Here is a 26,143-nt window from a genome sequence, read left to right as displayed (position 1 = left end):
TTAAGCAGGCAGGCAAGCGTTGCGCTGCCCCGAATACTTAGTGGGTTACATTTTCATAATCAGAGGAAGACAGGGGAGGGGGAGAAGACCTTCTATACCTTTCTTGAATAGACATCACGTTTCCATCATTGGCTCCTTCTCCAGGTTGGGCACAGGAGTTTTCTTGTCCCTACATGGTCAGGCCAGGACTGCCATGGCACTTTGGAAAAATTATTTCAGGTCTCAGTACAATGAGGGTCTTTCACTTTGAAATGTCACCTTTCCATAAATGATTGTTTTGTGTGTGTGCACAGAGGACGTGCTGGGGGTCATTAACTTGATGACACCACTGGGCAGGTTGTAGGTCTTATTCTCCAATATGTTTTATTGTTTTTAGGGCATTGTGCAAAGAGCAGGTCCTAGGGGTCAAAGAGCACGTTTTGGGGGGTCATTAACTTACTGGAGCTCTCAATATTTTTTGTGCATTTACTGAGCATGGGGGAGACAGCCATGAACAAGACGGACACTGTTCCGGAGCCCATGAGGATTATCAATTACAAAGAGGTGTGAAAAGCACTATGCCTGGCGGGGGCGCTGGGTATAGCAAGCATAGAGTAATAAGAACGCTGGGCTCAATTCCACTGCACACTTACTCAGTTTTCTGTCTATAAAACGGGGACCTCAGCCCTACCTACCACCCAGCTGGAGGAAGCCTTAGCAGTAGGCATGAGGTGAGATCACAAAGATGGGGGCATCTGTACAGCGAAAGGGCTCTGCAGAGGTAGAGGTTTGCTCACAGCAGTGTTCAGAGACCACAAGGACCCCAGTGAGGAAGCACCTTGCTAATCAGGAGGAGTAAGAGAGGGCTGTGTGGTGCTCTGAAGCCCTCGGACCCAGTGGGGGACCTAAAGGGTCAGAGGGGAGGTTTCAGACACAGCATCACAAACCTGCTTCCTCCCAATCCCATCACTGCTGCACACCCAACAGCCTGGTCACCACACCTTGGGAAATATGCTCACCAGGGAGCCCCGATCCTGCCAGCTGCTCACAAGCAGTGCTGCTTTCTACCCCTACCGGCTGGGTACATATGGCCCCATCCACATGTATTTTTCAGAAAGTTCCTCATATTTTTATTTATTTTTTATTCTTTTTTTCATCATGTTTTTAAACTCAGTGGTGAAAGAAAGTGCTCAGTGATGCTGTGGAAAAGAACAGGACGAGGCACCAGAAAACCCAAGGTCTGACTGAATCTGCTACTTTCCTCTGTGGAATTCGGGGGGCTCCTCAGCCCCGAAGTCTACACAGTCATAGTGAAAGGTTCAAACCACGTGGGTGAGACAAAACCCCCAGTTTTGTTTTGAAATGAGCTCAAGCCACAGGTGGGTTAGCTATGACATGCCCTTGGCGAGAGAGGTGCCCTTGGCGAGAGAGGTACCCTATGCCTTCCCCAAAACAAAGTACACATCGACTAACAGTGTTACTTAGGAAGCGCAAAGTTCTCCTCACCTGGAAGAGCACACCACAAACCTGAACAGAGGAAATCTATTAGTTTGATATTTACCGCACACCTACTATGTGCCAGGTGCTGGGAACACAGAGTTAAAAGAAATAATATAGCCACGTTCCTATAGAATACAACCCGAGCCCTGGCCCGGAAGTGGGGAGGGTGGTGAGAACGGCCAGGTCAGAAGCTGGTGCGTGGGCAGCAGTGAGTGGGCTTGGCAGCCCTGGCTCCTGCTGCCTGAACTGTCCCGTGCCCATCAGCCAACGCACGGCCACAGCTCTGGGGGCCAGCCAGGGCCCCGGCCAACGCAAACACGTTTCACACACAGGTTTGGTTTTATCAACAGAATTTTTTTTTGTGGGAGGAGGTGAGAGCCACATCCTTCTATTCTGCCATCTTGATTCCTCCTCCCAGAATTTATTTTTAAAAAAGCAGTCATTCCTTTTTATTACTTTTATTACTAACATGTTGAAAATGTCAGACCTTTGAAAAGTTGAAAAAATAGTATAATCTCCATATACTCCTCATTTAGAGGTATCAATTGGTAATTTCTTGCAGATATCATGACACTTCACTCCCTAAGTGCTTCAGCACCAGACTTTTTAAAACCATAAATACATCTTATAAACAAAGGGAATGGGTAAGACTAAAATTAATTTTTTTTTATTTTACAAAAGAAAAAATATATATAGGTGGAGTGTCTCTCTGCAAGCAGTTACCTACTAGAAAGCAATTTAATTAATTACAAAGGGAAGCCTATGGGACAGCAGATCTGCAGCAAACACTGTTCAAACAAATGGAGAACCATGTAAGTAATTCTTAATCGTTTGTCTATTGTAGGGACCCAGCCTGGAGAAACGAAATCCACAGACAACTCTAAAATCTCTTTTGAAGCAAGGGTTTCATTCTTCTTTGCTAGCAAACCTTTAACCAGAGCTAGCAGCAAACTGATGAGTTAATGTAACTGGGTAAGGACAGTGCCAGTGAGGTATATGAACAAACGAAAGCTCTGCTCTGTGCCAGCCAGGAAGGGCACTGGGTTAGCCCATGGGGATGGGTCAGTACCGCCCACTCCCAGCCCGGGAAACCATGGGAGGCCAGGCATGGCATCCCTTGAAAAGGCCAGCACTGGGAGAGAAGGTCTCTCTTTCTCTCCTCTTCCAGCCCTAGGAGGTGGTACAAATCACCAGGGAGCCCAGAGCAGGGAGAGGGCAGGATGGCTCTGATCCCACACCAGATCATCAGGCTCGATTGACCGAGAGCTGCATCTATTTGTCATATAAATATTTGGCCTAAAATCAACTGCCAAGCAGTTTCATAATATCCAGGGGTATCCCAATTACTCAAGGGTTCTTATGAAATTCTCAAAATAAGTTTAAATTCATTTTCATTTAAAAAAAGAAAAAGCACAGACTTCCCTGGTGGTCCAGTGGTTAAAAATCCTCCTGCCAGTGCAGGGGACACGGGTTCGATCCCTGGTCCGGGAAGATCCCACATGCCATGGGGCAACTAAGCCCATGTGCCACAACTACTGAGCCCGCGCTCCAGAGCCCACACACAACTACTGAGCCCACGCGCCACAACTACTGAAGCCCGTGCCCTCTGGGGCCTGCATGCTGCAACTACTGAAGCTCGCGTGCCTGGAGCCCGTGCTCCACAACAAGAGAAGCCACCTCAATGAGAAGCCTGTGCACCGCAACGAGGAGTAGCCCCTGCTCTCTGCAACTAGAGAAAGCCCACGCACAGCAATGAAGACCCAGTGCAGCCAAAAAAAAGAAAGAAAAAGCTTGTGGTATGTCTTACAAGATAGCCTGTCATGATATCAAGCAAGTGACAACAGGTTATCAGCGAATCTGGCTGGAAACCACTGGTTTTAAAAAATCATAATGAAACTGGCTTGATGCTGAAAATTGAGGAGCAAACTCATTTTCACTTTGAGCCTAGGAAGTCCACCTAATTTGGAAAATTACTTAATATTTGGCAAAACAATTCAGCAAGTGTCCAAAATACTGAGGGGAACTGAACTGTGATCCATCCTCCAGGTGGGAAAGAATAAAATGAAATCCTGAAATTTTTTGTTAAAAGGTTGAATCACAAGACTAGGGGAAGGAAAGAAATGCAGCTGCTGGGAGAGATTTGAATTTCAGGTAAGCATTTGATTGCAATATCAGGCAATTTTCGTCAAAAACAAGAATTCTCAGCAACTGAGAAAGAACAAGAGAGAACAAGCGGCCAAGAAAGGCAATGGGAAGATGGAGCAGGGAAGCTAAGGAGGCTGTGCCCAGGTGAGGCCCAGCCATGCCCCGCGGGGGCCTCCTCCTCACTGATTCCGGAGGAACCAGGCCTCTGGGGCATCCTGCCCTCCAGGGGGCACCCCCTCCCCTCTGCCCCCACCCAGCACCTCACTAAAGCAGGGCTGGGCTTGAGGGTTTCAGGAGGGAACTGCCTGCTATGCGAGCAGTGCTGTAGCCTCACCACCCCCACAGGAGGTGGTTGGCTTCTGGCTATTTTTCCAGGAGTATTGATGGTGACAGGGTGATCCCTGCATTCTTTGGCCAGGTCCCCATCTGCAGCCAGGGACACACCCTCCAAGGTCGCTGGGGCAAGGGTGCAGTCAGATCCATGCCTGGTGACCCTGGAGGCAAGCCCACCAGTGGAGGCACCAAGCCCCCAAGGGGTGAGCTCCCCAGCTCCCCAGGCGGTGACTCGCCCACGGTCACATGGCTAGTTACCACAGGCCCAACTGGAACCCAGGTCTCCCAACCACAACCCACAATGTACAGCTTTCCACGTTTCTTCAGCAGTGGGGCAGCCGAGAGAGTCAACCTGTGGGTGGGTGGAGCCAGCCGCCGCAGCAGACACTTGGATGAGGTCTATGAACCCAGAGAGATGAGGCTCTTTGACTTGTCTTAAGGGCACAGAAGGGAAAAAAACAAAAGCAAGTTTATACTCATAGGGAAACATAATCTGTGATTATAAATATTTCATGAGCAAAGAAAGCAGTACTGACTGAGAGACTGGGGCGGGGAGGGTGGACAGCAAATTAGATTCCAGTTTGCAAAGTGATAGGGCAGCTGGGAAAGCAGCAGAGCTGAGGCTATTCTGGGCTGTGTGCTGTCAGGGCCTGCGTCACGGTCGGGGAGCGGTCTCTGGCCCCCAGCCCCTGGAAACCACAGCCTTCTAGCGGTAGGCACAGAACACCTTGGGAAGAGTGTTTAAGCCCATGGAAGACCTGAGCTGAGAGGGGATGGCAGGACAGTCATTTGAAAGACTCCCCAAAACCTCAACAGGAGGGAGGCGGGAGCAGGGCTGGAGCAGGGCAGCTGGTGCCTGTAGACCCGTGAAAGGATGGACGCACGTTCTGCTGACTAAGGGCAGGGGAAGAAGTGAGCCCGACCCTAGACAGCGAGTGCCCTTCAAAGCTAGAGGGCAGCTTTGGTCAAGCTGCCCTGGTCAGAGCAAAAGCCATGCCCTGAGCAGGTGGTGCCAGGCTGAGAATGACAATCCCGCCCTTCCTTTCCCTCAGGACAGGGGTCTCTTCCTCCCAGCCTTCGGGAAGCAGCCTAGAAAGCAGAGGAATTAAGAACTTGCTGAGTAGCAGCTGCTGCAGCTGGGAAGACACTCCCCCGTGGCAAAGCAGGCCCCGGTGCAGGCGATTCCTCCAGGCGATTCCTCCTCCGTGGCCAGCGTCAGCTGCTGCAGCAGAGCAGGTCAGCCAGTCTGCCGAAGGGCCCGGTGAAGAGGGCTGCTAGCTCCTAAAATGCCCAGAGGCACCCTGAATCAGCCTTTAATCAGAGCAGCCCTGGGGAACGGTGCACACCTCGACCAGGAAGATGGCAAACGAAGAGCCTTCGCTTCCCAGCAGTCAAGGCTGAGCTGGTGAGGCTCCAACTGTACCCACTGAATTCGGGAAAACCAGATTATTATCCTCTAGACTCACAGCTAGGAAGAATCAGCTCAAGATGGCAAGGACTCATCAACCACAAAAGTAAGACCCCCCCAGACATTGTGGGAAGACCCCTGCGTTGAAGTCATAGGATCTGGCTTTGAGACCAGCTTGACCGTCTGTTAGTTGCAGAAAAATCACGTTACCTCTGAAACTCAGTGTCCCCATGTAAAACACGGGACCAGTGGCCGCCAAACCGAAGGACTGTGAGGAACACCAAGAATGCACGTACACATAAATGCTTTCAAAATAGACACCAAGTGCCATTCCAATTTAAGAGATTATTTACATCCAGCTACCTACTTGACACCTCTTGGACATCTCAGAGGTGCCTCCATTCAGACGCCATTCAGCTGCTCGTCCTCCCCCACCCTCGGGCCTCTCCCAGAGCACCCAGCTCGGTGTTCTGCAAGACCAACCATCCAGGCACGGAAGCTGGACACCTGAGACACATTCTTGGCCCTTCCCCACCATCTTAACGCATTGCCAAGCCCAGTCAACTGCACCCGCTAAAGGCTTCTGCTCCCCTCCTTCACCACCGCCCTAGGCCAGCAGGTCATCATCATGCAAAGCCTACACTCGTCCACTCTGGACTCCCTCAGCCCCACTCCACAGTCAGTCCAACCGTATCTCCCCTCCCACCACCCTGACCCTCCTTGCTGAATACCCTCCAACAGCGTCCCAACGCCCTCAGGATAAGGAAGGCTTCCCAGGCTTGGCTGGCCCTGCCTCTCCAGCCCCATCCCACACCACAATCCCTCCTGCTCGCCCTGCTCCAGCCACATCGGCTTTTCCTTTGAGTCCCTGGGACTCACCCCATTCCCTTCTGCCACAGCGTTTTTGCATATGCTCTTCGCTCTGCTTGGAACACTTTCCCCTCCTCTATCACCTAGCTAATGCCTGTCCATTTATTTTTACTAAGGTATAAAGTACAGTGCACTGAAGTATATAGCTCAATAATTATTTAGATGTATACACTCACGTGACTCCCACCCAGATCTAGATTTAGAACATTTCCAACACCCATAAGTTTCCCTCGTGACCTTTGCGGTCTATGTTCTTCCCAAACCCCCCAGGTAGCCACTATTCTGACTTCTATCACAATGCCTATCATTCTTCAAAAGGCAGCCGATGCAACCTTTTCTCAGGGAAGCTGCCTCCTGTCCCACGGAAAAAGTCTAACCTCTCCATCGAAGGCACTTGTTACACTTGGGGATCTGCACGTGTTGAAGTCATTAGGTGATCTGTGTCAATTTGCCCAGGAGAGCACGGACATGTACTTATCCTCACCTCTGTTTCCCAGCGCTGGAAGCCGCAGAGCAATGATGACAGAAAACAGCTGATGCCTATCAAGTGCTTATTATCGCCAGGTACTCACAGGCACGAACTCATTTCTTACATCCACCGTATCAAGCAGGTACCATTATCATATCCCCATTTTACAGGTGAGGAAACAGAAGGTGTAAGAAGCAAAATAACCTGCCCAAAGGCATTACGTGTAAGTGGTGGAGTCAGGATAGGAATCCAGGCAGTGTGGCTACAGAGTGTGTGTTCTTAATCATCGTGCCACTCTGCCTCTCAGAGGCCACTGGAATGTTTAATGAGAAGTGCCCAGGACAGTTTGAATGAATAAAGGAGTGACTTTAGAAGTGAGTTGATGAGATTCCATTTAAAGAAACTAAGGGAGCGCCCCAGAACCTCCCCAAGGAGACCAAAAAACAAATGGGAGGTAAACTGTCACTGAATCTCCTGCACAGGCCCACGATTTGGTGCTCTGCAAACACCGGAGCTGGTGCATTTCCCCAGGAGTCAAGGCAGGAAGCTGTCTGCTCTGGGCACAGAGAAGCAGCCGGTGCCTAGCAGAGGGCACCCCATGGTGGAGGAAGGATCACGGTACAGGTTCTCTTGGGAGCTGGAGGCCACGCTGTGCTGGAGGAAACGGTCCCCCGTTTCCATTCACGCTAACCCAGCAACCCAGTCACCTTTATACCCATTTAGCACCTCCGGCCCTCTGACAAAGGAAGATGACACTCTGGAAGGCAAATAAACAGTTTGCCTGGCTAGAAAGTGATATTCCACTGCATATCTACAAATTGGCATTTGGCTTGTACCCCAGTTTTCCAGAGCCTGATAATCCTGGGTGAGCTCACAGGCTACTGTAGGCAAAGACGACCATCTCACGTGGCACCTTTTAACTGTTTCAGTACCGTTGACCCCATGGCCACACCCAGAAAGCTCAGGAAGAAACGTATAGGAAAACATTTATTTTCTCACAGCACACTGCGCCCCGGGCTCCCTCTCAGCAGAGGCACAGCTCTCAGAACGGCTCCATCCATGAGCCCCCCAGGCAGCCGGTGCCTGGGCTCTGCTCACACAAAGTTCTGGGCAATGGCCAGCACCTTGGAAAACTCGCCTTCCCTCTGGCGTAGGCTGGTGGGGATGGGTGTCTTGATTCGGGTCCCCACAGGGTTCCCGTTGTCCTCGATGAGGACCACGTTGTTAGAGTCGAACCTGGGGGTCATCCTGGGACCGGGCATACGATGCCCCACAATAAGCGCCTTTTTCTTCTGCCCCTTGATGGCCAGCAGGATCCGGTCGCCCACTTTGCCCACCCCGTTCTTTTTATAGACGTGGATGCAGCGAGGAGGGCGATGGTACGGGGTGTTTCCCAGGGCACTGTTGTCCACCACACGCACCCGCGTCATCTTCTGAATTGCACCAAGGCTCCCAGTGGTGCTGGCGAAAGAGGAAAAGAGTCTGAGGTCTGCATCTCTGCTGGTCAGGGCGCAGAGGCCTCTGCCAGACCAGGCTTGGCAGCGTGCACATTAGCAGGGCCCTGACAGAGGCGGTGCCTGGGAAGGCTTCTCTGTGCCCAAGGCAGTGCTCTCACAGTTCTTCACGGCTTCTGCTGCCGGGTCAGGACCTCGATCTGGATGGGTTTTAAAGAGGACCTGATATTCTGTTACAACAAACTGCATGGCAGACTTAATTTAAAGCCTTTGGTTTCCAAAAGGCCTCTGAGGATTAAGGGAATACCTTATGGGCCAGGCCTCGCCCACTGCCTAGCCTGCAAAACCTGCTCCCCCAGAATACACTGATCACCAAATGTCCCATCTACATGTTGCTGAGAACCAGAAGGTACAAGTGAGTATGTCTGCTAAGGGAGTCCTTTGACACAACACAGCAGAAACTGAAAATAAGTCAAGGTAGCAATCTTTTGTTTTAATGTATTTTTCCCCACTATAAGAGTACCTATTAAAGGCAAATAAGCTATTATTAAGCCATCTGATGACAGTGGGAATTCTAGTTTGCTGCCGCTAGGACCCTAGTGCTGGTGTTCTCCCGGGTGACCCGGGGTCCTCTTCTCTCATTCCACATGCCTACCCTGGGCAAGGTTCTCTATCCCCATTGTTTCCAGCTAGTAAATTCCATCTCCAGCCCCACTCCTCTCCTATCTTTCGGTCCTATATTTCCACTCCAACTCCTCATGTGTCGTACAGATGCTGCAAACTCAGTAGGTCCTACAGTGACTTCATCGCCTCCCCCTGCAAACCTCCTCCCATTGCTGTGTTTCCTGCCTAGATGATGGCTTCTCCAGAAAATTCAGCTCCTGAGCCATAAACCTCTCTCCATCACCATCCACTGGCTACCCCGTTCTACTGACACCACTCCTAAACACCTCTGTCCTTTCCTTCCACCCCCGTCGACACTTCCTTCATCCAGCAGCTCACTCTCTTACACCAAGACTATTACATTAGTGTCCTAACCAGCTCCCTGCGCACCTCACTCTGCCAACCAAGAGCTCTTTTTAGAATATAAAACGGGGGCTTCCCTGGTGGCACAGTGGTTGAGAGTCCGCCTGCCGATGCAGGGGACATGGGTTCATGCCCCAGTCCGGGAAGATCCCACATGCCGCAGAGCAGCTGGGCCCATGAGCCATGGCCGCTGAGCCTGCGCGTCCAGAGCCTGTGCTCCGCAACGGGAGAGGCCACAACAGTGAGGCCCGCGTATCACAAAAAAAAAAAAAAAAAAAAAAGAATATAAAACGGAGGCCACTCCCCTGCTCAGGACTGGTCAGTGGTTCCCCACTGTATACACTGTCAACAACCTGGCCTCTATGTACCTGCCTTCTGAGGTCCTCTATCCTGCCACTCACACATTCACTCTGAGCCCCGATGGCCAGGAATCCCTGGAGCTCTCCAAGCGTGCCTGGCCTCTTGGCCCTCCCTGGGGGCCTGGACAGGACCTGCCCCCATTTGCCTTCTGGGAAGGCAGCTGCTATCCTCCTCTTTTCCTCCTCCTCCTCCGTTAGCAGCCCCTGCCTCGGGCCTTCCAAAGAACTGTACAAGCCTCTATTATTATACTGGTCACATTTTCTTAGAGTTATTTGTTTCCAACTTTGCTCCTGTGGCCAACTGTGAGAACTCTTCCAGGGCAGGAAGCAATTCTTATTCATCTCTCTATGACCAACCCTGGGCACAGGGCTCAGTAAACACTTGCGGAACGAGTGCATGAACAGGGCCAAAAGGCATGTTTGCCAACAGGAATGCAACCTGTGCTCTCCGCCCTGGCTTAGCATCTAAACGGGGAGGGGAGAGGTTGTCAAACTTCCATCATGCTTGAGTTTATGTTAATAAGTATGTGATTTTAAAATATATATATATATATTCCATTTTTAAGAGAGAAGGGTTTTCCCCCCTTTTATTTTATTTATATGTTTTTTAAAAATGAAGTATTATAGTTGATTTACAATGTTCTGTTAGTTTCAGGTGTATAGCAATGTGACTGAGTATATATACTCATATATATATAAAGTATATAGATATATACTTTATATAAAATGTATATATATGCATATAGAGTATATCTGTGTATATATACATATATATAGAGTATATATGTATATATACACATATATGTATATAGAGAGAGTACATGTGTGTGTATATATATATAAAGTGTATATAAAATGTATATATATACATTTCCTTAAAAGAGAAGGTTTTAATGTACTGGAGGAATGATAGGGTCGAGAGACATCAGATTCACTGTAAGAGTCTGGCAAGGATGGAGGTTTCATCATTCTCCATATCCATTCCCAATCCCATCCTCAACAGCAATATCGCCTCCTTACCTATCTCCCTCACCTGGCCTGACCAAACCCCAGTTCCATCTATGCCTTTAGATTTCCCTGACCCCAAGCCCACCTCCCTGAGTTTCCACTCCCACTCTAGTCACCAATACCCCACCCTGACGGGAGGCTTACTCAAAGACACAGCTTTAAGAACTTAATAGGAAAAGTTACCTGAAACAGCGTTGGCTCAGTGCTCTGCTCACGTGGGCGAAGGGGCCCCAGAGCCCAGTAAAGAAAGCCATGGGATCCCAAGATGGCAAATCCTGCAGGGAAAAAGGGGGGGAAAGGATTTATTTCTAAGTCAATGTCCACATTCAGAGCCAGTAGTTTTGGTGTTTTGTGTTTTTTTTTTAAGATTTTTGGGGACTTGTGTGGGAGATGGCACTTCGAGCACAAGATCATTAGTCTCTAAATATAAATCTTGGTGGTTAAAAGATATGCAGATGATTAGATGGAACTCCAGCTGCAATTTTGCTGATTCATATTCTAACTGGGGTCAGAGAGCTGGAATGGCCCACCACAGTTCTCACTGTAGGTTACACAACAGCACAGAGAATGCCTTCATAATTATATCACCTCCACAGCACGAATCCTCTGGGACACACCCAGGCAGGAAGCACTTCCCACATCCTCCACAGAGGAAAACCTGCACACTGGCCCCTTGTTGACACTTGTGTGCCTCCTGAAACCAGAACTTTTACTCCCTGGGGGAAAGTAGATTATCTGAGCAGCTGCCCAGGTTGTCTGTCACCACATCACCTTTCCCCCAAATGTAAAAGCCAGAACACCTGGACAGCTCAAGGTTAGCAAAGTAGTGCCAAAGGAGGCCCTTGCCAAGTCACTGACCAAGGCCTCTATTTGGGTCGGTCTCCCAAATGACAACGTAACATAGAAAAACTACCTACTCGCTGTACAGCAGAAACTAACACAATATTGTAAAGCAACTATACCCCAATTAAAAAAAAAAAAGAAAGAAAAAGAAAAACTACCTACCCCCACACTGCAGCTGAAAGTGGGCTTTGGGAGAGCAAGCTGGAGACAAAAGAGTAAACGCCAACCCAACACTGGTGACTGCAGCTTGCAAAACCTCAACCCTCTGCTCCCTAGCACCAACAAATATGGCCATCCCCAGGTTCCTGAAACACCTGGGCACCAGTGAGGGGAATATTTAAGAAAAACCTATAGCCAGCTGGTAATTCCAGCTGCAAGACATGCCTGTTTTCCACCCACATGTTTGGCTACAGAGGGCCTCATTCAAGAGCTCTGCTGAGAAAGCCTCTACCACTGTAGTATTTACTCATAGCTTTGCCTTGCATAAGTTCAAAGCACCTTAGATAAGATTTTATTTAATAATGGTGGGGGAAAACTCACTATTTACTTTCACAGAAATACCTAAACACTCCAGAAATGCTTATTAACTACAATTTAGCCTCAAACCTCAAGCTTATTCGCCAGTGTTTTCCTTAAGACAACCCAGGAAGCATTGGCCAAAATGTAAATATGATCAGAAACATATGCAAAAGAAGGCGGCCTACTTATAGAACTACTAACATCTGACACACAGAATCAAAGACTATCAGACAAGGCCAGCTTTACCTTCGCAGCTTGGTAGCCCTGGAGAAGGAAGTATGAGCTTCGGCTTCCCCAGCTGTAACGTGGGGTTTCCCCACCTGTAACACCTACTCACAAGACAGTCATGAGCTAAGCCACGCAAAGCACAGAGCATGATGCCCGCACTCAATATCTATTAGCCCTCTCCATCATCATCATCATCACATCACGTCCCGTTTCGAAGATTAGGAAACCGAGATACAGAGAGAGGAAGGGACTCGCATAAAGCCCCATAACTAGCCAAAGGCAGAAGCAGAACCAGAAGTGGACTCAGCTTAGGTCCAAGGGTCTTCCCTCCACATCCTCCAGCCTCACTCTGCCGTACAAAGCCCACTTCACACAGGAGCTCAGGGTGAGAGGCAGCTTTGAGGGTCACCTCGTCTTTTTCTGCTTTCTTTCTTTATGAAAATGTATTGACTAGTTATAATGTGTCTAAGTGCTTTACATTATCATCTCATTTAAGCCTCACAAAAACTACCAAATGGACACTATTATTAGCCCCATTTTATACAGGAGGAAATGAGGCCCAGAGAGGTTAGATAATCTGCCCAAGTTGCACAGCTAGGAGTGACAAAGCTGAAATCTGAACCCCAGTAGTCGGCTCCCTGAACCCACCCTCTAAATCAGCAGAGTTAATATGGTAACCTTAACTTAAATATTAATATTTTTCCAACTGTTAGAGCATTCTTGTTCCATCAAGAATACTGATGTCACATGAACATTTTACTCAGACCTAACTCAGTGCTTGCTGAATCAACTGAAATGTAGACAAACAGCAGGTGAAAGTCATTCACTTTCATCCAATTCAGGTTTTGAATACAATTTGAAGTGTAGGTGGCAAGAAGAGCTCCACACTCTGAGCAATAATGGAAAATTGGCTTTTAAAAAAAGGAATTAAAAAAGTAGCTCTGAAAAGCAGTCCTTCTGGTCCAGGCTGCAGTTACGTCCAATCTCAGCCAAGCCTTCCCATCTGATGCTGGCGGGTCCCTACTCTCACTCCCTGGGAGAAAAGAGGCTCCTCGGCTCCTCCACAGAACCCTCAAGGTTAGTCCAGCACCACCCACATTCCCTCTCCTGAGAATTGCAACATCCAGCCTCTCCACACTGCATCACTTCCTCCAGAGCATTTATGTGAGTCCAAGAAGTGTAGAAGTGCCTGGAGGCTTCCCAGAACTTTCCCAACTTGGGCATAACAAACCCCACCATTCAAGGCACCTCCCTAAAATCTACAGGGCAGTCTGTGCACAAACCACACCCAGGCCCCCTCTCTGTGCCTTGCTGAGAAGCCACCACCACAACCTGGGTCCATCTCTGCCCAACCAAACTGCCCTGGCCCCAAACACACCTCCTGCGAGCAGCTCTGTGTAAGGCTGCAGCATCTGCTGTCATCCCTCCTGCACACCAAGGACATCTGGGCATCCTGTGCCAAAGGAACTCTCACTGTTCCAATTTTCACTACCCAAACTCAGACAGGGAATAAATCTGGATTTTTTTTTCTTTTTTTTTGGAGATAAGGCTGATAGCCCTTAACATTCTAGTTCTTGCTACTCACTGTCCACAGAAACCACAGAGATCTTGACAACATGGCATCTGAACTCACTATAGGAACTCAGGAATCACACAGACTCCGGATTACCTGTACTACCCTCAAACACAAAAGTAATACATTCACGTCTGCAGGGAGCACCTCCATTTTCACAAGAAAAGACCAAATTCAAAGACTTTTCACTAGCTCTTTGGTGGATCTGATAGTGACCTCCAGACCCAAAGGACTTAAAGACATCAAATGGACAGCAGTAAGCATTCCTATGAACTTGAAAGCATAAAAGAAGCAAATATACTTGTATATTTGTATACAAAAAAATCTGTGGTCCCCTCCACTGTAACCCCAGCAAAAGATCCCAGCAGGTCCTGATAGAGTGGGAGTACAATAAATACTTGTTGAATAAAATAAATGAGGTAGCCAACAGAAAGACAGATTTCCCCACCCACGGCTCGACACAGGGAAATCCACACACTGTAGAGATCTCATCTGTATATCGGGAAACAGCACATCACATGCAAACATGCTTTAGGAGAACCATGGTGCTGGTCGTGAGAGGATTAGCTCATGCTATGTCTACAGGCCCCTGGAATCATCTCCTGGGTCTGGTGCTTACACTGCCCACTGTGAAAAAACACCATCGCACCACTAAACAACTGGCTCAGATCAGGTAAGAGTAATGAGGGCTGCAATTTATTTCAAAGCAACTGACTGACCTTGATGTTACTTCCTAGGATAAATCCATCCTGTAGACATAGGCCCTGATTCACTTCAGATCAGTCTGTATAGAGTGCTTTGTCTCACAGGCAACGTTATTGAGTCCTGTGTTTGCACAGGAAGCTAACTCCAATGATATTTCCTCCTCTACTCTCCCTCAGAGGAAGCCAGGTATTCGGAAGACTCCAGTGCCAGAGATGGCTTTTCATGCCACTTCCTGGTCAGCACTAGTACTGCCATCCAGGTTTAGAGTGTGAATCATAACCTCTGGGGGTGGGGGGATGGGGAGGGCAAGAGAAGGAAGGCAAGAGAGAATGAGAGAGGGAGAGAAATTACTTAATACAATCCAAGAGCCGTGCTTACTTCAAATCTTAGTTTAAGATCTCCCTTCAGTTCTGGAGGCCAGGGAGGACTGTAGATTTTAGGGACACACAAGTGAGTTTTTCACTTGGCATCACCTTATAGGTCCCATTGGAAGAACATTGCTCCGTGAGAGCAGGGACCGTGCCTGCCCCGTCCAGTGCTGCATGCTCAGGACCTAGAACAGTGCCTGGCACACAAATGGAGCTCAGTGAGTATCTGTTAAATGTATAAAATTTATCTGCAATTGCAATTCATCCTCCAGCTCCAGAGAGGCTCCATGTTGGTGGGTTGGTGGTCTTTCTTGTGCCCTCCACCCAGGCTCCCAGTAACTTGGGGGAGCTTCCTAGACACTGAGAGCTCATTTTTAGCTAATTGTAATACATAGAGACTGAACTAGAAAAGCAGACAGAAAGAGCCTGATGCTTTGTGAAAAGCCAGAAAGTGCCATTACTTGAACTTTAGGAATCAGCAAAATGTTGTACTTAGTATCACAGATCCACATATATTTATACATTGTTTCTACCTGAACAATTTCCATCTTTAGGTGCCTGGCACGTTTCATAAATTTTAAAGGCCTTTCAAGAGAAACAGGTTCTAAAGAAAAGAGACAAAAAAAGTTCAGCCCAACTGCAAAAGAGTGTTTAAAGGAGATTCTGTTAGTAAGTGACAGAAGTGAAAAGAAACACTAGGAGAAATCAAGTGCAAAGCCCAGCCACAAAACAGACAAACTCTGCCTAGTGTAAGGATATAAATGTCCTTCTTAATTAAAGCAGGAAAAAGCAGAGGCCTGGCAACTTCGAGGAAACAAAAAACAAAAGGGAACTCCCTGGACCTTCTGCCCTGTCATGCTGACAGTCCTTCCCATCTCCTACAGGTTTCGCCCCAATGGACCAAAAAGTACTCTTATTTGTTGCTTAAATACTCATTACTGATTTGTCCCGGAAGGATTCTCTTTCAGGAAGTTTAAAAAAAACTTTTGTGAGTTTTTTTAACCTCACATAAGTATACATGGTACAGTTTTTTGTTTTTTTTTTTTTTTTTTTTGTGGTATGCGGTTTTCTCACTGTTGTGGCCTCTCCCCTTGCGGAGCACAGGCTCCGGACGCGCAGGCTCAGCAGCCATGGCTCAGGGGCTCAGCCGCTCCGCGGCATGTGGGATCCTCCCGGACTGGGGCATGAACCCGTGTCCCCTGCATCGGCAGGCGGATTCTCAACCACTGCGCCACCAGGGAAGCCCCATGGTACAGTTCTCAAAGTACTTTCACACAGATCACTTTCTTGGTCGATTTCATTCTTGAGCACCCACTGGAAACAGAAAGATAAATAACAAAGAGCAACAGTTTGGGGAGGGCAGCCATGGCTCAGGGGCTCAGCCGCCCCGCGGCATGTGGGATCCTCCCGGACTGGGGCATGAACCCGTGTCCCCTGCATCGGCAGGCGGATTCTCAACCACTGCGCCACCAGGGAAGCCCCATGGTACAGTTCTCAAAGTACTTTCACACAGATCACTTTCTTGGTCGATTTCATTCTTGAGCACCCACTGGAAACAGAAAGATAAATAACAAAGAGCAACAGTTTGGGGAGGGTTGATTCCTAAGGATTTTGAACAGTTCTGAAGGTTCAATAGAGTAAGTGCCATTTCACAGGTGAAGAAATTAAGTCAGAATTGCTAAGCAACTTGTCGGCTTGTCCTAGGAAGGGAAGAAGGGTAGAAGGCTGTCTCTACTACACCCTGCACAATACTTGCCCGGCTAAGGTGCTGCTTTAACCACTAATAAACTTCACAGAAACAAACACACCCCACATAGTGCAAGTATTCTTTCTCCTCTCTTAAAGCTGCCACATAATCTTTTAAAACTCAGGAATTAAAAAGCTGTCTTTTCAATAGATATCTGCACCACAAACAGCACAGCCCAGGACCAACGCTGAAGCTGATTCTGATACATTTGCAAAGGTGTGAATTTTCACAGCGTTACTATCAAGAAGCAATAGCAATCCCTCATTAGCACCATGGGCTGTTTCTACCATGGCTACCAGTGAGGACCCCAGTTCTCAATCTGGTTCACAAAGAAAAAAACGTTTCCAGGGTTCTTGTCTCTATCTGTTGGTTAACTATACATGTTTATTTATCTGTATATTTGTTTGCTCCACCTTGTTACAGATTTAAAATTGTGGTTCTTAAAAATATCTGACAGTTCTCCATTATTCAAGTTGGTTTTTCAATGTGTAGATTTTACCTATTTCCAGCTTTGCTCCCCTGCCATCCCCACCTCAAAGGTGTGCAAACACCTATAGTTCCAGAAATAAGTTTATAACATTCTTGGTATGGTCTAACTCAGAAAAACTGCACAAGGCAAAGGTAAATTCTACTTAATCACGTACATATTTCTTTCCTATGAGTACCTCTACCAAGCCAGTGGCAAGGAGCCAGGTTTATAGAGATGTCAGGTGGGCAGGCAGGGGAACGGGGTGGGATGAAAAGCCCAAAGAAAGGGTATCTCCTCCACCCCTCCTCCCCTCCTCTCCTGCCAAGTCTGTTTCCTTGGAGTCCACTACTCCAGGCCTCAGTGACTCTGTCAAGCAAGGGTCATTGGTAAGAGCAAAGAGGCAAGGAAATGAACGTGTTTTAGCTTCACTCATGTAAGGGATGGTTTTTCAAGTGGGAGAACCCCTCTCTGAATTAACCAGTAGGGCCCAGGTCTGCAGCATAAGCAGTTTGTTTCCCAGATTCTGACCAGGGAGAACAGTCTCACTCCCTGATTCTCAGGGCAGCACAATGGGTGTCTCTTTAAGATCACTCAGTCCTGAAAGTGTTTTTCAGCTTAAAGTAGAATAGGAAAAGTACTCCCTCTCTTCGAAAGACGTAGATGATTATTTTTTTTAAAGTTTTCGACAAGAAGACTTTCTCGCTCTGAGTTGTGTTTCACTGGTGAATAATAAGCTACCTGGCACTTTTCTTAATAAGAGAGCATATTACCTGACCCAGAGGAATATTTCTGGGATCTGAATCATAGCCCTCTCGTACAAGCTGTTTGTCATTGTTAATACACATGTAAAATCACACCAGGGTGAACCAGAACAAACCACTGGCCTCTAAAAAGGATCAATTGTAACCCGATTTTTGAGACCCTCCCAAGTTCCCACACGGCCATAAGAACTATCCAAGTAACGAAAACAATAGGAAAATCCATCTTACGTGGGTCCAGGTGTCATAATCCCCCAAGACAGGAGTGGGGTAAGACAGGCTTCAAAGGACTCTTGCATCATGTAAGATTCTAGATGATGAGGAGAGTCTAAATAATTATGCTCAGTGCTCAACTGAGCACCTAAAAAATGGACTCCAGGGAAGGTTTTTACCCTTCATATTCAGGGGCACTAATAAAACATTTTGGCCATTGTTCCTTCATGGATTCCATGGTGTACTTCATTCAGTTCTCATTTCGGTCTTTCTGAAATGTTTCCTCTTCTCTCTGTCTGTTAATATGTGGTGACCCTAATTAGGCACAGGCAGAAATAGATCTGGAATCCACCACATGTTAACACGCCTAACTGCATTATTAAAAAGATAATAATACATGAGAAATGCCTCCTAGTGATCCTCAGGGGTCCCAAACCCAGGTAACTACAGACTCCCATTTCCATTTTCCACATATCCATTACAAGGGCTACTTGGCAATGGATCACACCAGATTTACAACCATAAAATCAACACAACATGTAAAAAGTTCCATAAAAAATATACATCCAAGAAGCTCTAAAGGCAAAATGGACAATTCCATAAAAGGGAAAAACAACAACAACACAAATAGGACAGATTCCTTTTCATCTAAACGTCTTGCTGCTACCCAAAACAGCTCCCAGAATTCAAACCTACAAAGACTCCTCTCACCAGGCAGTCTACCATACACAGCTTAACCCCACCTCCCTTTCTGGCCTTCTTAGGAAGGCAACCTACTTCCTACCCCAACAAAATCCTTGCTCTTCCATTGTATGTATTTCCATGAGCAAAAGGTAAACTGTCTTCTAGCATAGTAACCTCCCTGAAAAAAGAAACCCACTCTGTTCTTTATTCTATATCCCTGGTGTGCTAATTGCATCCTCGTGGACAATTTTAAAGGACTCTAAAACGCAGCCTGATGAAGGCAAGGGCGCAAACAGGAGAACAGAGGAAACCAATGCGTTTCGAACTTTTCTGTGACACACAGAAACGCATTGCATAACACCTCCTAATACACTCACACACACTCACACGTGTGTATACCTGAAGCAAGTGTCCAGAAACAATACTTACCCTTACTAAGTACAATGCTCTCTGATATTTTCTATTCTACTTCATTTTTTCTTAAATGATGGCCATGATCCACTAAACTGATTTCCAACTAACCGATGGGACTCAGTTTGAATGGGAATTCAGTTTGAACTGCATCAAAACCTTACAGCTGCATTCCACAAGCTACTAATGAACCCTTGAAAAAGCCAGCAGACAGCAGAGACACTGACCAGCCACAAGAACCAGACACACCCAGGTAGGCAGTGCCCTTTCTCTGTCCAGCAGCCCAAGTTCAAGTATCTCCCAATTTCCCTGCTTTTCCCTAGTAACCCGAGGTGACTCTGTCATATGCTCTTTTGTTAACCTCTTTATAAATTCAGTCCATCAATCTCTTTGGGTAGCAAAGTTCATTTACTGCCCACCGTGAAAAGCAATACTTCCTTTCTGTCCCCAGACCATCCCCCATCAAGCCTGAAGGGAAGAGTCCAGGACCCCGCAATTAAATAGAAAAGTTGGTATTCCGTGTGCCTCTGTGATCTATTTTGTGGGTAACATACAGGAGCTATGCGCGCGCGCGCGCGCACACACACACACACACACACACACCTCCTTCCCCTCTCTCTCTCTTCTTTCCAGCCTTAATCCCTGGCAGGTGCAGCCTCTGATGAAATGAGAAACCAGGGAAACCCCTGGAGCCGGGGTAGCCACTCGTCGGCATGACAGTGAAAGCGGTGGACTCACTCTCCACACCACAGAAGCGCCTGGCAAACGAGTCACAAAGTCATCTCAAAACTCAGGTTGGGAAAGGAAAGGGAGAAAGAAGTAGACAAACCCGAGGAGCCGCGCCAGAGAGATCGGCCGAGGCCACCTCGTGAGACCTAGCGGCAGCCCGCCCAGTCCCCGGGAAGGCAGGTGAGCGCGGGTCGCAGTGGCCACCGGAGCCCTCGCCGCCCTTGGGGGATGGGAGGGAGAAGGGTCCGGGTCAGAGGCCTCCTTCCCTGTCGGGACCCTCCCACTGCCCCTCGGCCCCCAGAGGGCCCACGATCCTCACTCCGGCCCTTCCTCACCCATCCCGGAGTGTGCGCCACCCTTCCTGCGGGGAAGCAAGGGAGAGAGGAAGCAGAGTTAGGAGAGTGACGTCCCCTCCCCCCCACACTCCATACCGCCTTCGCCGCCCTGGAATATCCCGCCGCGGGCCCCCACAGGCCCAGGGCCGCCTTCCCCGTACGCGGCCTCTCGCCCTGCGCCTGCGCGTCGGACCCACCTGGGCGGACGGCGATCTGAGAGTGCGCCCGCTCCTTGCGTGTGCCGGCGTGGGGGGAGGGACCTGCGCGGCCCCGCCCCCTCATCCTCCCCCTCCCTCCTCCCGCTCCCCCTCCCCCAGACACTGCCGCGGCCGCCGCAGGAGCCCGGAGCTCCAGCCGCCCAGCGACTCCCCCTCCCCCTCCCCCAGCCCCGCCCCGCCCCAACCCGGGGCTCCGAGCCGGAGCTGAGTCTGCGCCTGGGGGTGAGTACGAGACCCTTCCCCAGCCCCCTCTCTTTTCTTTGAGGATCCCACCACCACCCAAAGAAAAACCCCGGTCTCAGCTGCGCGTCCCCTCCCTTCAACCTCCTGCGGGACCCAGAGGTGCCCGGGCCCGCGGGACCAGTGGTGCCGCGCGCTGCCCCCAACCCCGCACCGTCCTGAGCCTATCATGTGAGTGCTCCGACCCCTGCCGGGGGTCCAGAGGTACACCTACCTCTGTCCCCACCCCTCGAGAGATCCGAGGGGTGGGACCCCCGCCCCCGGCCCCCTAGCGCCACTCTTCTCCCACCTGCCCGGTCCAGGTGCGCGTCCCCTCCGCGGTTCCAGCAGCGCCCCATCAGCCCGCCGCCGCTGTGGGGAATCTGCCGCCCCCGAGTTTTGAATTCCAGGGTCTCCAAGTCCAATGTCCTCGGGGTCTTTTATCTTTTCTCCTGCTCCAGGGGCCGAGAACCCCAGAAGCCGGCCCGGGGTAGGGGTTCGGGCTCCGGCAAGGGCAGGGTTTGCGAGGCCGGCCGCTGCCCCCGGTCCGTCTGGGGACTGGTCAAAGGGCTGGGGAGGCGACTGGCCCCGGGAGCGAGTCCTCTCCTTGCGCCCCACACAGTACAGTTCATTCATGAGCCGCCCGGGCCTGCGTTGGAGGGTGCGGTGGGGGAAGGATTCGGACTCGGAACCGGAGTGGGGCAAAGGCCCTGTTGGGGGGAGGGGGGGCGGTGTGCTTTGTCCCTCCTGGCCTGCTGGACCACCTAGGGAAGACAGTCCCAAAGCTTTGGCGCCTTCTTCCCCAGAAGAGAAGGACGCTTGGGAAGTGGAGAGGAGAGGTCAGAGGGGCCAGCTGCCCTTGGGGCTCTGTGCTGCCTTCTGCCTGGGTCCCCTGGGTGGAGGTCTGGCCGCTCAGCACTCCACTTTCCTGGAGGGGTGGAGGGGGGCGCACAGGCAGGAGGGCCAGGACTTCTGTACCCAATACTACTCTCTAGCCTCTCCTTGGGTCTGCAGCAGCCCAGGAAGAGTGAGGCCGCTCTAGCCCCTCCTGAGGAGGGGCCCCCAGACCTGCCTCCCAGGAACATGTGAGGAGGGGAGTGACAGTGTCTGTCAGGCTTCCAGCGGGGGGCTGGGGGGGGTGGGGTGCTGGCAGCATGACTGTCCTCCAGGGTACCAGAGGGTCCAGGCCCTGGCATGCCCCAGGTGGCACATGCTGGGGCCTGCTGTTGGCTCACCCAGTTGGGTCTTGGCCTATGGGTGGGTGGGTAGGGATGTGTCAAGGCAGAAGGCAGGTGGTGAGTAGCTAACAATCCCCTTTTGGACATTCTACAAGTTCCCTCCAATTACAACAGTTTTGGAGACCTGGGTTCAAATTCCAGCTCTGCCATTCTTTAGCTGTGCGACCTTGACAAGTTACTTAACTTGTCTGAACCTTAGTGTCAGTTAAAAAGTATGTTTACTACCATCTCCTTACGAGATTACTCATGGGCATCAAACTAGATAGTACAGGTAAAGAGCCTGGCGCCCTGCCTGGTAGTGGATCAATAAGAGGTCTCTTCCCTGAACTTCTGACCCATCCTGGCATAGCACCACCCTCCCATGCCCCCACCTCCCAGCCTGCTACGGATGGATCAGTTTGTTTGAAGAGTTTGGAAACATTCTCTGCCACTCGGTGGCAGAGTCCTGAAAGCAGTGTAAGCCCTTAGGTCTAGACAAGAAGCCCATCCAGACTGAGGGGTTCTAGCATATTAAATTCTATTTTATTTTGCTTTTTACCAGTTCTCCTTCATTAAACCAACCCCTTTTATTCCACACTTTATTGATAACAGTAGCTAATTTTTTTAGAACCCATTTGTACCTTGAACTGTATTAAGAGCTTTACCTAAATCATCTTGTTTAATCCTCAAAACAACCACATGACTGAATTATTATCCCCATTTACAGACAAAGGAACTGAGGCCCAGGGTGGTGAGGTAGTGTCGCCAGGTCAGAAGCCAGATCTGTCTCATCCTAGAGCCTGTACTCTTAACCACCAGGCTCTGTTGCCAGTCCCGTACACCTGCCTCAGAACCTGAAATCACAAACCCAGGGTGGGAGGTCTGGGAGCTAGAAGCAAGAGGGACGGCAAACAGGTAGAAATAGGGTGTGGCATTTCTCCAGAGCTGTAGCTCCCAACCCCCAACCCCCAACCCCCAGCATCCTGATGGAAGTGGCTCCTCTGTTGGCTGAGGCCGAAAAGTACGGTGGTTAAAAGCATGGCCTTGAGCCAGGTTGCCTAGGTCCATACCCAGATCTATCGCAGACTAGCTGTGTGCCATCGAGCAGGTGATGTACACTCTCTGTACCTCATTGTGCTCCTAGGGTTGTGATGGGGAGTAAACAAGATAACATTTGTAAAGCACTTAGAACAGTGCCTGGCACAAAATACGAGTTAAATAGGTATTTGATAAATGCATTCTTTTCCTACCACTTTTATCCTCATTTGTGGATGCATTTTTGCCCATCTCTCTGAAGTTGGTAGGGATGGAGCATTAATATCTCTTTGTTACACGATGAAAGACTGAGGCCCAGGTTACATAGTAACAGAACTAGCCTCCATCTTCATCTCCTCCCAACAGACCACACTGCCTTCCTATGATCCCAAGCCCTAAATTAAATCTTCCCTAGTAACTCTTTAAGAAAAAAACTTTAAATTTATAGCTCCCTCCCCACCCCACCCCCACCATGCAAACACTTCTTGATGATAAAGTAACCATCAGTTAGCTAGAAATAAAATCCTCCATCACTTTCCCTGCACACTTCCAGCTAAAGCCTCAGTGTCAGGCTAGAGAAATTCTGGGATACCACTGACTCAGGCAACCCTGTGGAGTGGATAAACTGCCCCTCCTTCCCCCAAACATTCTGCCTCAGTCTCTTCCCTTCTCTCATCTGCTCTCAGTGAAGGCTTTGAGAGCAGCTGCCCTGGGTGAAATTGAGCCCAGCAACCCCGCCTCCACAATTAAGAGCTTGGAGTACCCTGTCAGCAAGCCGAGCCACCAGCCCTGGCTCCACCCTTTCCTGCCCTGTGACCTCCCTGTGAGTGGCTTCTCCACCCCAGGTCCCTGCTTCCTGCCCTGTCAAATGGGGAGTGTGCCCTGCCTTCCTGTTGGTGCAGGTGGGAAGAGCAGTGTAGTTGCAGAGGGGAGAGTGCTCTGTGACTGTAAAGAGGGAGGCAGCAGATGGACCTGGTGACTTCAGTTACTAAGCACGTACCTGGACCCTCACCTACTCTACTGGGTCCCCTTATGTAGGAGTTCCCAGAATTTTCCACCTTCCTTGGAGTGGAGAGGATAGAATGGAAGGGGGATGCTGCTCCAGGGGTTTGTACCCATTACATTCTGGCCTGGTGGAGCCTTGGAGTTTTGGAGAGAAACAGGCAAGGAGTGGGTATGGGCTGGATCGATTTCTGGAGTGCATTAGAGTTGGGACTTAAGGGAGGGGGGGACTTGTGTAGAGGCGCCCCAATTACCACAGTAAGATACCTGTACCTACCTTTAACCTTTCCTGGTGCACCTTATGTTTACATACCCAGGCTCCCAGACACACCCACATACACACCCCCACTTAGAGACCAACGACTCTCTTCATTTCCGTGGACTGCCATGTAGTCACCCAGCTCCCCACTTCCCACCCCCCCCACACACAGATACACATATCAACACAAGTTTACACACCTAAACACACACATTCTCACAGTGCTGTGGTGTTCTCTAGCCAGAGAACTCGTAATGAGTGTTCATGAAGCTTCTGTGGTCTGCAGAGTCCTGTTCTAGGCGCATCAGAAAAGCATCAAGGTACCCTGAAAAGTGTTAAAGCTTTAGAAAGAAGTTGACCTAGGTTTGATCCCCAGGTCCATTATTTTGTGAGCAGTGTGACTTTGGGAAACTTACTTAACTTCTCTGAGCCCCGTGCCCTCATCTTAAAATGGCAATGACATCCAACTCCGGAGTGTCAATGATTAAATGAAAAATGTATATTCTTGAAACAGTGGGTGCTCCATACATGGCACCTGCTACAATTACTAAGTTAATGGGGGTTGTTTTTTTTAAAAAAATTTATTTATTTATTTATTTATATTTTTGGCTGCGTTGGGTCTTCGTTGCTGCACGTGGGCTTTCTCTATTTGCAGCAAGCAAGGGCTACTCTTTGTTGTGGTACGCGGGCTTCTCATTGCGGTGGCTTCTCTTCTTGCAGAGCATGGGCTCTAGGTGCACGGGCTCAGCTGTGGCGCACGGGCTTAGTTGCTCCACGGCATGCGGGATCTTCCCAGACCAGGGCTCGAACCCATGTCCCCTGCATTGGCAGGCGGATTCTTAACCACTGTGCCACCAGGGTAGTCCCAATGGGGTTTTTTTTAAGGCAACTTGGGCTGGAAAGGAAGAGGGAGGCATAACACACAGGGCAGTTATTCCCTTAGCCTTCCTAACCCAGGCTTTTCAGAGACTCCCTGGGACCAAGTGAGAGACACAGACAACCCCAGCTTCCCTTCCATCTGAGAGCTGGTGCCTCTTGCCCTGCAGCTGAAATGTTAGGAAGAGGCAGGGGAAAATCTGGGATTGGTGGGCAGGAAAAACCCTCCGAACCACCCCAGGGGGCTTGGAGGACGCTTGCTTTCCAGAGTTGTAGTCACCGATTCTAGGTTTCCTTTCTTCCCTGGGGACCCCCCCACACACACACACACACACACACCCTACAAGGCAGAGCTTCAGTGTTGTCAGCAGAAGGGGCCCCCAGGGGCCCTCCAGTAGGACGGGGGTGGGGCAGTGGTGCCATGGACACACTTCTCCGCCCCAGGAGCCTCCCCAGAACCGGGCTCAGCTCAGTCCCCAGGCACTTCCAGCACCCAGGCATCCAGGCTGGCTGCCCCTTTCCTACTCCTCCCTACCCAGCCACCAGACCGTAAAGGGCTGGACAACCAGAGAGTGGCAGGGAACCAGGCCGGAGGGCACTACCCTGGCTGCAGGGGGCTTGGGCCAGGTGAGCGGCCCCCACCCACTCTCCCTTCCTTTGCCAATGGAAAAGCTCGCTGCAGGGCATGGCATTCCCAGCCTGCCCTGCTCCAGGGGCAGGAGCAGGGCACTCTGGGAGTTGTAGTCCTCACAACTCAGGTGCAAAGAAAATTGGAAAGAGGTGAGGAGGCTGGAAGGGGGAAAGGTGTAGTTGCTGCCATGGCCCAGGAAAAAGAATGAGGGTAAACAGGTGTAGCTGGGGTGAGTGAGACAGGTCACACAAACCCAGAAGTCCTGCTTTTTTTTTTTTTTTACTCTCTCAGAGATTACTTTTTAAAATAAATTTATTTATTTATTTTTGGCCACATTGGGTCTTCATTGCTGTGCGCAGGCTTCCTCTAGTTGTGGCGAGCGGGAGCTACTCTTCGTTGTGGTGTGTGTGCTTCTGATTGCGGTGGCTTCTCTTGTCGCGGAGCACGGGCTCTAGGCGTGCTGACTTCAGTAGTTGTGGTGAGGGGGCTCAGTAGTTGTGGCTCCCGAGCTCTAGAACACAGGCTCAGTAGTTGCAGTGCACAGGCTTAGTTG

The 26,143-nt window shown here is 49.7% G+C and overlaps 1 protein-coding gene across 3 annotated transcripts; it reads right to left on the bottom strand.

The window, feature by feature from the left end:
- Positions 1 to 7,678: 7,678 nt before the first annotated feature.
- On the bottom strand, positions 7,679 to 20,359 carry MRPL14 (mitochondrial ribosomal protein L14). 3 transcript variants are annotated; one of them, XM_028484325.2, is made up of 4 exons: positions 20,230 to 20,342; positions 19,673 to 19,827; positions 10,735 to 10,826; positions 7,679 to 8,165 (listed from the first exon to the last, which is right to left on the bottom strand). In XM_028484325.2, exons 3-4 carry the CDS (start codon positions 10,803 to 10,805, stop codon positions 7,799 to 7,801), a joined length of 438 nt encoding a protein of 145 aa, XP_028340126.1. In that variant the 5' UTR covers positions 10,806 to 10,826; positions 19,673 to 19,827; positions 20,230 to 20,342; the 3' UTR covers positions 7,679 to 7,798. The 3 variants fall into 3 exon arrangements, with proteins under 3 accessions (XP_028340126.1, XP_028340125.1, XP_007107660.1); XM_028484324.2 differs by lacking the exon at positions 19,673 to 19,827 and adding an exon at positions 15,321 to 15,391 and having other exon boundaries at positions 20,230 to 20,313; XM_007107598.4 differs by lacking the exon at positions 19,673 to 19,827 and having other exon boundaries at positions 20,230 to 20,359.
- Between the last annotated feature and the right edge of the window lie 5,784 nt (positions 20,360 to 26,143).

Source organism: Physeter macrocephalus, unplaced genomic scaffold (genome assembly GCF_002837175.3).
Source record: "Physeter macrocephalus isolate SW-GA unplaced genomic scaffold, ASM283717v5 random_165, whole genome shotgun sequence".
Lineage (NCBI taxonomy): Eukaryota > Metazoa > Chordata > Mammalia > Artiodactyla > Physeteridae > Physeter > Physeter macrocephalus.
The sequence above is the reverse complement of the archived record's forward strand: the minus strand, read 5'-3'. Positions and strand labels throughout refer to the sequence as shown.

Excerpts from the sequence above, each read along its gene's own strand:
- MRPL14 (XM_028484324.2), bottom strand. The coding sequence starts at position 15,359 with ATGAAACGTGCCAGGCACCTAAAGATGGAAATTGTTCAG. Across the intron at positions 10,827-15,320 it reads TAAAGATGGAAATTGTTCAG|GATTTGCCATCTTGGGATCC; the intron begins GTAGAAACAATG and ends TTTTCCCTGCAG. Across the intron at positions 8,166-10,734 it reads CTGAGCCAACGCTGTTTCAG|CACCACTGGGAGCCTTGGTG; the intron begins GTAACTTTTCCT and ends CTCTTTCGCCAG.